Genomic DNA, 15,000 nt, shown 5'->3' with positions numbered 1-15,000 from the left:
GCGAATCCCAGATGAACGAGTCGATCCGGAGAGGAAACTCAACTCCAACCTGTTGCCAGAAACACACACACACACACACACCCTCTCTCCAGTTCACTTTCCCTCCCGCTGGAAACTCATTAACAATTCCATGCTTCCGTGGCAACGGTCCTGTGGGAAAACGCAGGGCCTCGTTAACGAGCGAGAACAGACCATAGCAGAGACTCCCTCTGCACCTCCTTCTCTCTCTCTCTCTCTCTCTGTGTGTGTGTCTCTCTCAGCCGGAGCAAACACTTCCTGGTTTGTGGACATGTGTGGGATACGTCGACGGTAAAGGAGGAGTCATGAAGCCTGCAGGTGATTTAACACACACACACACACACACACACACCCTGCTCGAGCCTGTCCGACGAGATTCCTGCTCTATAACTGAGAACTAAATGATTTAAGCCTCATAATGCATTCAGAATCTCTACTATTGGTCTTTCTGAATTTTATTTATATTTTGTTCAACTTTTCAACCATACTGTATCTGATCAGCAACTTCTCACTTATAAGTGAATGAATGTTAAAAAATAAAACAGTTTTGAATGTTATCATGTTAGTACTGCATTTACCCCTTTTCTATTAATTAAAAAAAAAAAACCTAAATTTGAAATTCTTTGAAATTTCAAGTTACACATGAACCAGACCAAATAAAACTATTATGTAAAATATACAGATTTTTTTTTTTCAGTATTAATGAGAAATTTGATTTGAATATATAATTGTATGAAATTTATAAAAACATATAATCTGAGAATTATCGGTATTAACCCCACTGGAATGAATGGAATTTGAATTTATAACTCATTGTTGCTCAAGAACAGTGCAAATATATGAAACCTACATATTTATTTCTATCAAAACAACATGAACATCACTGTCGCTTAGTTTTCAAAATAATTAAGTTAGTTCTACTTGCATAAACTTTCCTTTTCAGAAGAAAAAAAAAGTCAGTTTTATGCTGCAACGGCTCATTAATATATGTACATATTCATGTTCATCAACATAATTCAGTCCAAAAGTGTGAGAGACTAGGGATGGGCGATATGGGCTTAAAAGTATATCACGATATTTCTGGTATTTTACCGATAACCGATATTTTTAACCGATATATTATGTCTAATGTAAAAATGAAAATTAATGTCAAAATTAAGAATAACAAGGGCTCTGACAAAAACTGCCTTCCCTGGTGTTGATTGCACTTCTTACTCTTGTCATCCTCCATGCATCCATGTACAATAAGGGTAATATAAAGAGAGAGTTAAAAGTGGGGCCACTGCATGCTTCATGATTAAGCCTATGAACACTGTACTACAGCTAAACAGCTTGGGGAAATGAAACTATTTGGCTTCAATAATTTACATGTTAGAAATGTATGTGGAATAGCATAACCTCTCAAAATTATAATATAAAAGTGTAAATAATTTAATTGTCTTCATAGCTCCATTGTAGAAGTTGTGAAGAAGACTGTAACTATTTTAATTAAACTATAACACTAATAGCCTGTTATAGGCACACTTGGTTCAATAGCCTATTGAAATGTCAAAATTTATGTCGTCCTAATCTTGGCCTGTGTGACAGTATCTTAATCTTGGCCTATGTGACAGTAATTTCGATTAGTTTTAATTTACAGTGCAGTGCAAATGAATCCATAAAACATTAATTTCAGTTATCTTTTAATCAAATGAGAGTTAAACTAAATTTTTTGGCAAACAAATGGGTTTACCATTAAAATTAAAACATGGAATAAATAGCGTATTGTGTGATTATTCTTTTAAACAAAAGTTGTTGTTGTAGTAGTAGTAGTAGTAGTAGATAAACCAAACTTTTATTTTGACGGGTTGCCATGAGGACCTCTTATGTGATATGACGATCGTTTTACTCAAATGAAACGGTCAAATGCTCATGAAGCAACTCTCAGAGCAGTTCTGGGGATGTTGGTCATGTATTTATGTCCTCATTTAGTGAGACGGCAGATGCTGAAAACACCGCGAGCGTCGCGCACTTCAGTGTGTGTGTGTGTGTGTGTGTGTGTGTAATCAAAACCACGCGTCTGTGCCATTCACATATACAGAGACAGCAGAACATACAGAATTCATATTTAAATAAGTCTTTTTGCAGCTTAATATTTACAGATACTAGTCCATAGCGCGAGTCGATTTAAGTGTACTGACCTACTTTTGATTAGTTCATCCAAACTTTGACGAACTCTGTGACTCCGCGTTATACAGTAAATTCCCTTTATATGACTGGCTTCCGCGATTCCGTCTGCGTTTTCCCATCGCAGAAACCATAAATAGATAATATTGAGGTGTTTTGCAACTTCAATGTAGTGGATTGTGATTCATTGCAACTTGAGCAACGTCTGCTGCTGCCTTTGAGAGACAACTGATGCGTGATAATCACTGAAACTGTAGCAAGCGCTTTCAGTGAGAGTGCCTTAGTCTTCCACATTGATTGGTCGGACTCGTGACTCCCAACAAATCAGATGCGCGGTGGGCGGAGACTGCTCGAGGCCACAGAGTGGTGAGTTCTGACAGGCTGCATCAGAGCCAAATAGCGCGTTTCAAAATTAAATAATTTTATCGGCACATCGGTTTTAAAAATGACCGATAACGATAATCATAAAAATGCTTAATATCGGCGCCGATAATCGGTCGACCCCTATTTGTGAGCATTACTGAGTACATGTTTTGACTGTTTAATTCACACTGGAAACTCCACATATGTTTATCTGTGTTCTTCAATCTTGGGTATTTTTTTTATAAGGAAATTATATGTATAATGCAATGCTAATCGACATAGCCTTTATCACTGTATATAATACTATCATTCTGTAATATGAAACCATGTCTGGTCACAAAAAGACGTTAATTCAAACACTCAACTATGTTATTAAGTTAATTTGGACAAAAAGCATGTCAATAAATGATATCTTTGTTGGACAACAGGTTTGTAAACAGGCTCATACACATGCAAAACTGTATCACACACATGCTACTGTAGTACATTTATTCAGAACGATTTTTTTTGTGTGCACAGTACAGCCCTAACCAAACCAGTTCCAGACTGTAGAAGGAGCTCCTCATCAAGGTTATTATAGTTTTTATATTTTTTTTATTCGTTTTATTTTAATATCGTTTTCAAATTTGCTATGAAATTTAGTTTCGTTTTTATTTGTTAGTTTTTTTTTGTGCGCACATTTTTATTTAGTTTTATATAGTTAGTTACAGTTTTAATTAAAGTATAGCAGAATCAACAGATCACTTCCAGAGTGAAGGCCAAAGAAAGACTTAGCATAATTTAACCTTAGTGAGGCAAACGTTTATAGCGACAAAATTATCCCATGCTGAGATTGAGATGGTAAAAGTAGCCTATACAAATATACACCAAAGGATGCGAGCCTTTTTACTAAATAAATCTACACAAGTTGCACTTAATGTCATATCTAATGGTGTGTTGAGATATTTAATATGAAAATAAACGTAGCCTAATTTGGTTATATGTCTTTTTTCTTATTTAATCATAATCGTGATATTGTAACTGTGGTGCCTTGCGCACTTTTCCGTGAACATCCGCGCATAAATCATAACTGGGACTAATGAAATTCAATAATAACGGCAATCGTAGGCCTATTTAAAGGCTCACATTTGAATATGTTATTTTCTTTATTTATGAAGAATTATAAGCGTGTGTATGATGTGATTTAGCCTTTGCATATTTATTTGTTCAAAAGTTTGGCAGTGATCACAAGATGTTATGGCACGTTTTTTATTGTTTACAGAAAGGTGCGCTCTCATTTTTTCTTCTTCTGTTAATTATGTTGCGTATCTTTATTTCTTCAAAACACCAACTTGCCTAATGATGGTTTGATTGCTTGTGTTATATGAGAAAATTAATAAGTTTGCCTACCTGATGTTGTAGATTAATGCGGGTGCGGTTCGGCTCGGGACTCGCGGTCTTTATGTCAAACGGTTCTGGTACAGAAATAAATTAGAGCTGCTGTCGAGTAACGGGTCGGTGTTCTGTTAAGTTCTGCTGGTGCACGTTTACCAAACCGGACCCGTGCAGGACTCTGGTTTAAACTGCTTTGCGTCTCTCCGTCAGAGATGCGCCATTCACATGTATTTCCCTAAACCGCACACAGCCAAGGGGTGAGAACGTAATGATTACGAAAACGATCATTTATTTTTGTTAATTATTATTTTATTTTATTTCAGTTAGTTAATCAATAACTGTTGTTAGTTTCGTTTATCAAATATTTTGACATTTTTATTTTATTTCAGTTTATGAAATTGTTTTTTCCATCAATCGTTTTTGTCTTAGTTTTATTTTTCATTTACGAAAATAACCTTGCTCCTCATTTAGCGATAAACTCCTCAATTTCAAGTCCACCTTCAACAACTATATGTCAACAAATTTTTATCGTGGGGAGAATTTTAGCGGTATATCGCAAACGATAAGATATCGCCCATCCCTATGAGAGACACGGGGAAAGGTGAAATATGTTTTCCAAAAGTTTTTTGACACTAATATAACTTCACAGATTATTTTACAAAGTATTTTTGACACTAATGGTATTCCATACAAACCCAGGTCCAGAATGATTTTTGATTTTTATTAAAAAATAAGTGTGTATTTTGAGGGTCTTAAAGCATCTGCAAAGTTTCGTTCCCTTCGAAGAACTATACATTATTTTTCAAGTCAAAATGGACCTGACTGCATTACGAAGGTTAAAGACCAGCACCAAGACCATTAATAATCAGGAACGTGCTGCATTCATTCCATCAGAGTAATTATTTCCTCTTCAAAGACTCCCTGATAACAACATTATTGATTAACTTCTCCTCCTTCACCCAAACCTCGACATAAATCTTCATTCCTGAACAAGCCATTACACGATTAACTCACGGGAAAGCCATTAAGACCTTGAAAACCAGCATCAGTGCCACAAATCACTGCAAATCCCTGATTAAAACCTGTTTTCACTCAGATCTGTGTGTTTTACTGCTCTTACAGCAGCATGGCTCTGATAACATAAGATACACATGTCCATTAGTGTATCAGCGGCTTAAGAGAACTTCATCCGTTCTTTCAAAGCCTCTCTGTGCGCGCATTCCCTCATATTTCAAGTCAAACCGGATCTGAGCTGATCTAATCTTCAAATCTGTAGCTTCAAATATTAATATTTATATCGATATAAGGCAGCCAAGATATTTGTGTGTTCATAATTTTGTGCCATGTCAGCTACAACAGCGATATGTGTGGTGAGAAACATGCAAAAACAGAATGAATGAATAAAGTCTCACTTCATTAAAATCTTTTCATAAGAATCAACCAAAAAGTAAAGAGTTCAACAGAGTTAAAATGCCTATATTCTAAAATAATGTTTATTTTTGAGTAGTTTGAGTCCAAGAGGAGCTAAAACCGCTATATTCATAATGAGAAATGTGACAAATAGAAAAAAATAAATAAATAAGTGAATAAAAGTTAATTTCTGAAAGTTAAAACAGCTATATTTGTGATGAGAAATGTTAAAGATAAAAATGTTTATTAACTCTTCCGAGTCGCCGATCACGCCGGCGTGATCAAGACACATGACCAGTTTAAGACGTTGAAGCATAAAAACAAAGTCACGTTGAGCGCTGCCGTCCACTTCTATCGAAAGTGCTGGCTTAAAACTCTATACTACTTTTTGTTTTGTGTTGATAGACCAAGTAAAAACGGAGATATGATCATTTAAACTTTATATAAAAAAATATTGAAAATATTGACGCGTTCGTAAAAGAACGCAAGATGGGATGCGACAGGCGTTGCATTTATTCTAATAACTTCGTCGGTTTTTGTCATAAAACAAAACGGAGAAAAATGTGCGAATCTGCTGACTCTGCTCTTCAGACTGCACATTTCAGGGAGTGGAGGAGGAGCCAACTGAGCAAAGAAGCGAAATTGAAAGGCGCCGGCGGGAGATTGGTGGAGTAGATGGAGAGACACACATATTAGAGAGAGAGATATTATTGCTAGTTTTTGGAAGAGTTTGAGTAGATTTTGAGAATAGTTTAGGAGTAGTTTAGATAGTTTAGGTAGTTTTTGTCATGGAAATGCAAGGCCTGTGATGTAGCCCTCTGTCTCATTGTTGACAGAAACTGTTTTGAGGAGTGGCACAGAAAAAAAACAACAACACACTTTTGTTGATATTTGTTGTAAATAGTTGTATGTATAGTTTGACTTTGTGTTCATTTGACCTTTTGTATGGTATATTTGCACTTTTTAGGAACCCCTCTTACTCAAGGAGTGAAAGCCCTGTAATGTAGCTGTCTGTGTAATTGTACATGAAGTGTTTTGTAGAGTTTATAAGCAAAAAAGAAAAGAAAAAACGCCTATTGCCACACCTGTTTTTTGCTGTATATAGTTAGATTTTATCTCAATTTTACCTTTTTTATGTTGTATTTGCACTATTTGGGAACCCTAATATTCTGGGAATGCAAGGCCTTAAATATAGCTCTCTGTATAATTTTGTGCATGAACTGTTTTAAAAAGTGGCAAAGCTAAAAAAAAAAAAAAAAAAGCCTATGGCTACACCTGCGTTTTTTTTAAATCATATTTTTTTTGTATATAGCTTGATTATATCTGAATTGTACCTGTATATGTTGACACTTACAACTTGTGTTTACATTTTAAACCTTTTAAAATGCTTCATTGAGCATGTTTGTGTTTTTTGTAGTAAAAAAACTATAATTTTTCTATTCGGATTTTGTATTTTTTGTGTGATTTTGGGTCCAGTATCTTGATACAGTACATCAAAGTGAAAAACTAATTGTTTGTTCATATAGGTGATGTTGTGCTGAAAAAAATGATACCAAACATTGGTATGGTATAAATTTGTTTATGTCGCAAAATAAAAAAATAAAAAAGTACTCAAAAACGGCCAAAATAGCCCAAGACTCCAAAGAGTTAAAAAAAAAAAAAATAATTATAATAATAATAATAATAATAATAAAAGTTCCTTTTTGACCAAAAAAAAAAAAAAAACACTTAATTTAAAATCTTTTCATAAAAATCAACCAAAAAGTAAAGAGTGCAGCAGGAGTTAAAACGGCTATATTTGTGATGAGAAACATTAAAAATAGAAAAAAAATTATAAAAATAAATAAATGTTTATTTTTGAGAGTCCAACAAAAGTTAAAATGGCTATATTTGTGATGAGAAACAAGTGACCAACTAACTAAACAAACAGTAGATTTTCGACAAAAAGTTTTTAAAACCTAACTAAAGGAGTTAAAATCACAGTCTATCAGAGTAACGCTTCACAGATAACGGATTTATTGATTACTGGGGAGATAATTGCTGTTTGTGTGAGTGATGATCTGTATCTCTGGCAGGAAGCTGAAGTATGCGGTTAGGAAGATGGTTTCGCTTTACTGCAGACGGATCAACAGTGGGGCGTGGCTACACTGCTGCCACGGAGACCAAAGCATTATGCAAATCCACTGGTATCTACAGGCAATCGAAGCAAACGGCCCCGCCCACAGCAGCGAACATGTGACCTGTGAGCATCCGCTGGACTCTGATTTCACCAACACACTCTCAACATCACAGCCTCAGAACCACTCCATCCTGAGCCCCTCTTATAATTACAGGAATAAAATAAACCTTAATAACATGAAATTAAACTAAATAGAAAATGAAATTTTAAATAAATAAATAAACTGAAATGTACAGACAAAATAAATCAAATGAAATGTACAAAAAATAATTATTTTAGCTTGTTCCCAAGGCAACATTTTCATTTAGTTTAAGTTTAAGTGCTGTTATAACTAAAACTAGTAAATTAAAATTAATAAAACGTATATCGACAAATCCTATGCGCCAAAAACAACAAAATTTGAACTAAAATTGAAAAAAAAGTGAAAACAGAAAATATAAAAAAATTTAATCTAATTATAAATATTAACAAAAACTATAAAAATACATGAATGATACTAAAAAAAAAAAACATTGCATAGAGTAATTATTTTGCAGTTTGCATACATTCAAAAGTTTGGGGTCGGTAAGATTTTAATGTTTCTGAAAGAAGTCTCTTCTGCTCACCAAGGCTGCATTTATTTGATCAAAAATACAGTAAAAATAGTGAAATATTATAAGAATTTAAAACAGCCGTTTTCTATGTGAATATGTGTTAAACTGTAATTTATTTCTGTGATGCGCAGCTGTATTTTCAGCATCATTACTGCAGTCTTCAGTGTCACATGATCTTCAGAAATCAGTCTAATATGCTGATTTGCTGCTCAACAAACATTTCTGATTATTATCAAATGTTGAAAACAGTCGTGCTGCACAATATTTTTGTGGAAACTGTGATGCATTTTATTTTTCAGGATTCACAGATGAATAGAAAGTTCAAAAGAGCAGCATTTATTTGAAATCTTCTGTAAGATTATAAATGTCTGGCACTAATGCGCCCCTGATGCCCAGAACCCCAAAGGTTTGTGTGCTTCTGAACTCTTCTGTACCTGAGTGCTGGTCTCAGTGATGGCGATGAGCAGCTTCTCTACGGCGCTCTGCAGGCGTGTGCTGATGCTCATCAGAAACTCCTCCCTCTCCGGCGGGAGCTCCGCCCCCTGGATCTTCAGCGACAGCTCCAGCCCTTCATCGCTCTCGGCCTCTGCTGAAAACAGACTGCCGTCATCAGCAGCCGTCTCTCTGCTGAGGAAACTCTCAGAGGACGCATCTGTGTGCGGGACACAAGAGATGAGCCACATCAACAACTAATCCAATCAGCACTGCAGAAATCAACAGGCAGAAGAAAAGCCAACAGTATGAAGCTTTAACACAGTCCAGCATTTGATGTTTTTGAAAATAACACAGGACAGAGATACAACAGATTAAGATTTAATGAACTACAGATGAATGGATGAAATCACAAAGGAGACATGAATGAGTCGCTCAGATGATCTCACACAATAAAGATGTGGTTTCGCTCAGGGTCTTTTGTGTGTTTTGTGTGTTGAGTTACAGGAGTGTCCGTCTCATAGTCAACCTGAGTCCATCACAACATACGAGACGTCCAGGGCGTGATATGGTGTATTTCATATCAGGGTTATTATAGTCATAATGGTTATTATATTACACTAAACCTAAAGCAGAAACTAAAACCATTTATAAAAAAAAAAAAAAAACATTGTTGCTTGAAATACTCGTGTTAAAAAAACAAAAGCTACTAAAAATGACAAAAACACAACAAAATTATTAAAACTTTAACTAAAATTACAATAAATAATAAATATTATTTATAAATAAAGTTAATAACTGATTTAAAATAATAATAATAATAATAAACACTATGATAGTACCTCAATGACAACACAACAAAATTACTAAAATTACAAAATAAAATAAATAATACTTACAAATAATAAAATAAAATATAAAATAAATACCAATTCAAAATATTAATAAAAATCATAATAGTGACTAAAACACAAAACTACTCAAATTAACTACAATTACAAAATAAAGTATATAATAAAAATTATTTTAAATAATAATTAAAAACTATAATAGTACCTCAATGACACTAAAATGACCATAAAACACAACAAAATTACTAAAATTACAAAAAAATAATAAATATTATTTATAAATAATAAAATAAAAACCAATTCAAAATATTAATAAAAATCATAGTACCTCAATGACACTAAAAACACTGCAAAATTACTAAAACTAACTCAAATTAATCATAATAAATATCATGAATAAATAATAAAATAATAACTAATTTTTTTTAATATTAATAAAAACTATAATAGTATCTCTGCTATCCTGAAACAACAGTTTGGCATCAGTGAACACACCCATACGCAGGTCACATGACCTCGCCTCCACAGTACACAAAACACCTCTATGCAAAGACAATGAGTCAACAGAAAGGGACAAACGAGACCGACAGGATCGGACGCGGCTTCACTGGTTCCTGCACATCAATTAAACCGTCCCGTCATCTGTTATTAACTCGTCACAGACTGCAACGTCACATCCTTCTTTAAACGTTTCTAAACCACATCACAACACTTCAGCTGAACACAAGCACTTCTGATTGCTGACCGACTTATATTAATGCGACAGGACATCGTTGTTCAGGAACTTATGAAGCTGATGATTTCAGATGAAATCAAACCCAAATCAGAGATGTTATAAAGTAAGAGAGACGAGCAGTGTGTGTTAATGTGTGTCTGACCTGATGCTTTCACAGATCTCAGATGACCCTTACTGGACGCCTCCAGGATCCCCTCCACATGACGGCCGATGGTCTCCTCCGCCGCCGCCGTCGTCTTCAGTACCTCGTTTAGCACCAGACGCAGACGAGCGTTCGCCTCACGCAGCGCATCCCTGCGAGAGAGGACAAACACACAACTTACTGACCGCTGAGAACAGGGTTTCCAAAACCAGGATTCATGAGTTTATAAAAGCTAAAAATGTCAAATTAAATCATTTAAAAAAATTAAATAACAGTTGCAAAGTATTATTAAATCATAGAACGTACAATTAAAATAATCTTAAAACAAAAAAAATCAATAAAATTAACTAAATAAAAAATTTAAAACTAAAATATATTTTAAAAACTTATAATACTGATTAAATTCTGATTAAATCAGAAAAATGTAAAAGTAGAAAATTAGTAAATAAATATTTTTACAATAAAACTAATTGAAATTAAACTTATTAAAAATAAAATAAAATCATAAATTTAAATAAAAAATGTAAATAACACTTACTAAATCTTGTTAAATCATAAAAATGTAAAATTAAAATATATTTTAAAATAAAACAAAAATACCAAAAATTAAATAAATCAGAAAAATGTCAAAGTACAAAATAAGCAGTAAACAAATATTTTTACAATAAAACAAATTGAAATTAAACCTACTAAAAATAAAATTAAATCATAAAAATGTAAAATCCAAAAATCTAAATACCACTTACTAAATCTTATTAAATAAAAAATATTAAAATTACAATAAATAAATATTTTTAAAATAAAAACAAATTTAAATAAAACTTTACTAAAACAGGAATAATTAAATTGTAAAAACACTTAATAAACCTAGTAAACTTAAAGCATGTAACATTTAAATTAATAAATAATTTAAAATATTTATGCAAAGTATTATTAAATCATAAAAAGTCAAATTAAAATAATCATAAATAAAAACAAAAATAAAATTAAAATGAAAAGTAGCAAATAAGTAGTAAATAAACATTGTTTAAAATAAAACAAATTGAAATTAAACCTACTAAAAATAAAATTAAATCATAAAAATGTAAAATTCAAATAAATAATTTAAAATATTTATGCAAAGTATTATTAAATCATAAAAAGTCAAATTAAAATAATCATAAATAAAAACAAAAATAAAATTAAAATGAAAAGTAGCAAATAAGTAGTAAATAAACATTGTTTAAAATAAAACAAAAATAAAATAAAATCATAAATTTAAATAAAAAATGTAAAATTCAAATAAATAATTTAAAAATTTAAACTAGAAAAATAAATCAAATCATAAAATGTCAAATTAAATCATTTAAAAAATTAAATAACAGTTGCAAAGTATTATTAAATCATAGAACGACAATTAAAATAATCTTAAAACAAAAAAATCAATAAAATTAACTAAATAAAAAATTTAAAACTAAAATATATTTTAAAATAAAACAAAAATACCAAAAATTAAATAAATCAGAAAAATGTCAAAGTACAAAATAAGCAGTAAACAAATATTTTACAATAAAACAAATTGAAATTAAACCTACTAAAAATAAAATTAAATCATAAAAATGTAAAATCCAAAAATCTAAATACCACTTACTAAATCTTATTAAATAAAAAATATTAAAATTACAATAAATAAATATTTTTAAAATAAAAACAAATTTAAATAAAACTTTACTAAAACAGGAATAATTAAATTGTAAAAACACTTAATAAACCTAGTAAACTTAAAGCATGTAACATTTAAATTAATAAATAATTTAAAATATTTATGCAAAGTATTATTAAATCATAAAAAGTCAAATTAAAATAATCATAAATAAAAACAAAAATAAAATTAAAATGAAAAGTAGCAAATAAGTAGTAAATAAACATTGTTTAAAATAAAAACAAATCAAAATTAAACTTACTAAATATAAAATCTAATCATAAAATGTAAAATTCAAATAAATAATTTAAAAAATTTAAACTAGAAAAATAAATCAAATCATAAAAATGTCAAATTAAATTTTAAAAATGTAAAAATAGAAACAATAAAACAAAGTTTAATAAAACAAATCTATCCATCTATCTTTGAGTTCACAGAACTTTTTGTTTGAGCCCAATGACATCCTAAATTATTAATGAGCTGTAATTCCCGCTCACCTCTCTGTGGTGAAGACATCAGACGAGAGCTCTGGGTCCGATGTCACGGCTCTTCCCTGCCCTCTGCCCTTCGTCACCTCCTCCTCCTCCTCCTCCTCCTCCTCCTCGCTCGTCTGGAGTTTATGAACAGACAGGAAAGAAACGGCAGACAAGAAGCCCGTCATTTCATCACAGTCTGCGGTGTTTGTCAAACTGAGCGCAGCGGCTCACAAACACACACACAGTCAAATTCAGCACAACACCAGAACAGCTTCTACTGCGCTGCCATAGCAACAGCTGCACCTGAGATCAGAGCGCCACCTTATGGCACAGAGGAGGAAGTGCAGCTGGAGCAGAGGAAAGCATGTAAACATGGGTATATTTATTTATATTTACATATTTAAACGTTTATTAATATTTACATATTTATTGATGTTTTTATATTTATTAAAATGTATATATTTATTTATTTATTAATATTTATATAATAATTTATTATTACTTTTTAGCATCTGATCTCTTGAGTGACTGTGAAACCATGGATGAGCTCTTTTTAAATGAAGGGAGGAGTGAAACTGTATTGTTTACACTACCTGCTCTGTCTGTGTGCTGCAGCTTTGCATGCTGGGAAGCAGGTGTTCATCTCTCCGTCTCTCGGTCTCGTCTTCTCTCTCCTTCATCCGCTGCAGCTCCAGCTCCGTCTGCGTCAAACACACACAGATGTACAATCAGCACCAAAATCACACGCAGCTGCAGAGCCAAACCTGTGAAATCTCTCTCACACACACACACACACACACACACACACACACACACACACAGAGAGTAAAGCCATGCAGAGGACATCGCATCTGAAGAGCCACAGAGAAACAGGGATGAAACTCATGAACAGATACAGAGAAAAACTTCATAAGGAACAAAGTCTGACAGAAGTGAAGCTCTGCTCAACTAAAGTCAACATGAAATAAAAACCATTTATATAAAACCAGTTATATAACAGCTTAACATTTCATGATCCAGTTCAATCCTGACGGATAAAGTCCGGCTCTTTATTTATGCCTGATCATCTCGTTTGATTTGGGAAATCTCTCACTTTACAGAAGTTAAATATGCTGGGAACGTGGTTTCATGCTGACTTATGTCTCAATGTTAACATTAACCAGTATTAAATTACAGCACTAACTATAGTCTAAACCGGGGTTTGTGAGCTGATGAAAAACTAAAAAATATATATATACACAAATTTAAATACATAGTTTAAAAATAAAAACAATCAATATAAAGCTAACCAATAAGTAATTAAATACAAATGTAAAATTAAAATAAAAAAATATTTAAAAATTTAAATTATTTAAAAACAATTAAAATGCATCAAAAATAAACTCATAAGTAAAACTAAAATAAATAAATTTTAAAATAAAACCAAATCAAAATAAAAACAATACAAATTATAAGTCACAGTTTAAAAATTTAAAATAAAAACAAAATAAAACAGTTATTAAAAGTTAATTTAACCATAAAAATATCAAATTAAAACAAATAACAAACTTTTTAAAAATGTATGCAATAATAAAATGTTACATTAAAATAAATAAATCACTTTAAAAATAAAGAATAATCAAAATAAAAATTACTAAAAATTTATTAAATTATAAAAGTCAAATTACAATAATTTAAAAATAATAAATCAAAAGTAAAACACTAAAAATATTAAACATTTACATATAGGCAATTAAATACAAGTAAATGTGTTGTTAAATAATTTAAATATTAACTTAAAATTGCAGGGAGGCAAGTTAATATTTTAGTTAAAAGGGGTTCTGCTTCCGAGTTTGGGAATTCCTGACCTAAACGATGACTAACTAGCTGTTTGACTGCTGCCCAGGTGACGTCAGAAGACTTCCAGAAGTCACATTTTGACATTAAGAAACTTCTATTTCATGTTGACTCTCATAACGAGTGTGGAACCGGACGGTGCATGCGTGCGCGAGAGAGAGAGACAGGAACAGGAAGTGCTTCCACAGGAAGAGGCGCGCACCTGCAGGAGCTGCTGGCTGAGTGTGTGTGTCTGAGCCGTCAGGAGTGTGTTCTCCAGCTGAAGAGTGTGTGACGATCTGAACTCAGAGCGCAAGTCCTCTTCATCATCATCATCAGCTGCTGGGATCTCCGTGTCTTTCAGCTCCTCACTGAACGCCTCAGAAGGGATTTCTCTCTCATCTCTGAACTCTTCATCCTCCTCCTCACCTGTTCGGTGTTCAGTGATGAAGGTCTGCTCTTCTTCAGGAGACTGTGGAGTCAGTGTTAAACTCAATCATCAGACGCCAGCAGCTGATCATGGGCTCATGGCTTCATGCAGCATCAGAGCTGACGGTCCAATCACACACACATGAACGAGGACTATAATAATACTCTAATAACTGCTCTACGAGAACAGAGCCCACACCGCAGCTCTAACGACAGCGACACAGAGGAGCGATTTTCTCCAGCTGATAACAGAACTACAGAATAAACAGTTGGTGTGGACACAAATATAGTAATAAATACAGTTAACGTTGATGGTGTGAACAGACTTGTTTGGG

The 15,000-nt window shown here is 32.5% G+C and overlaps 1 protein-coding gene across 1 annotated transcript in view; it reads right to left on the bottom strand.

Moving 5' to 3' along the window:
• Positions 1–15,000, bottom strand: part of akap9 (A kinase (PRKA) anchor protein 9) — a 118,514-nt gene that overhangs the window by 58,273 nt on the left and 45,241 nt on the right. The window contains exons 16-20 of the mRNA XM_058753433.1: positions 14,460–14,708; positions 13,015–13,122; positions 12,443–12,555; positions 10,265–10,416; positions 8,538–8,755 (exon numbers count right to left, since the gene is read on the bottom strand). Of these exons, the coding sequence (XP_058609416.1) occupies positions 8,538–8,755; positions 10,265–10,416; positions 12,443–12,555; positions 13,015–13,122; positions 14,460–14,708 (840 nt within the window). The remainder of the gene's footprint in view (positions 1–8,537; positions 8,756–10,264; positions 10,417–12,442; positions 12,556–13,014; positions 13,123–14,459; positions 14,709–15,000) is intronic.

Source organism: Onychostoma macrolepis, chromosome 19 (assembly GCF_012432095.1).
Source record: "Onychostoma macrolepis isolate SWU-2019 chromosome 19, ASM1243209v1, whole genome shotgun sequence".
Taxonomy (NCBI): Eukaryota; Metazoa; Chordata; class Actinopteri; order Cypriniformes; family Cyprinidae; genus Onychostoma; species Onychostoma macrolepis.
Note: the sequence above shows the minus strand (reverse complement) of the source record. Positions and strands in the feature narration are given on the sequence as shown.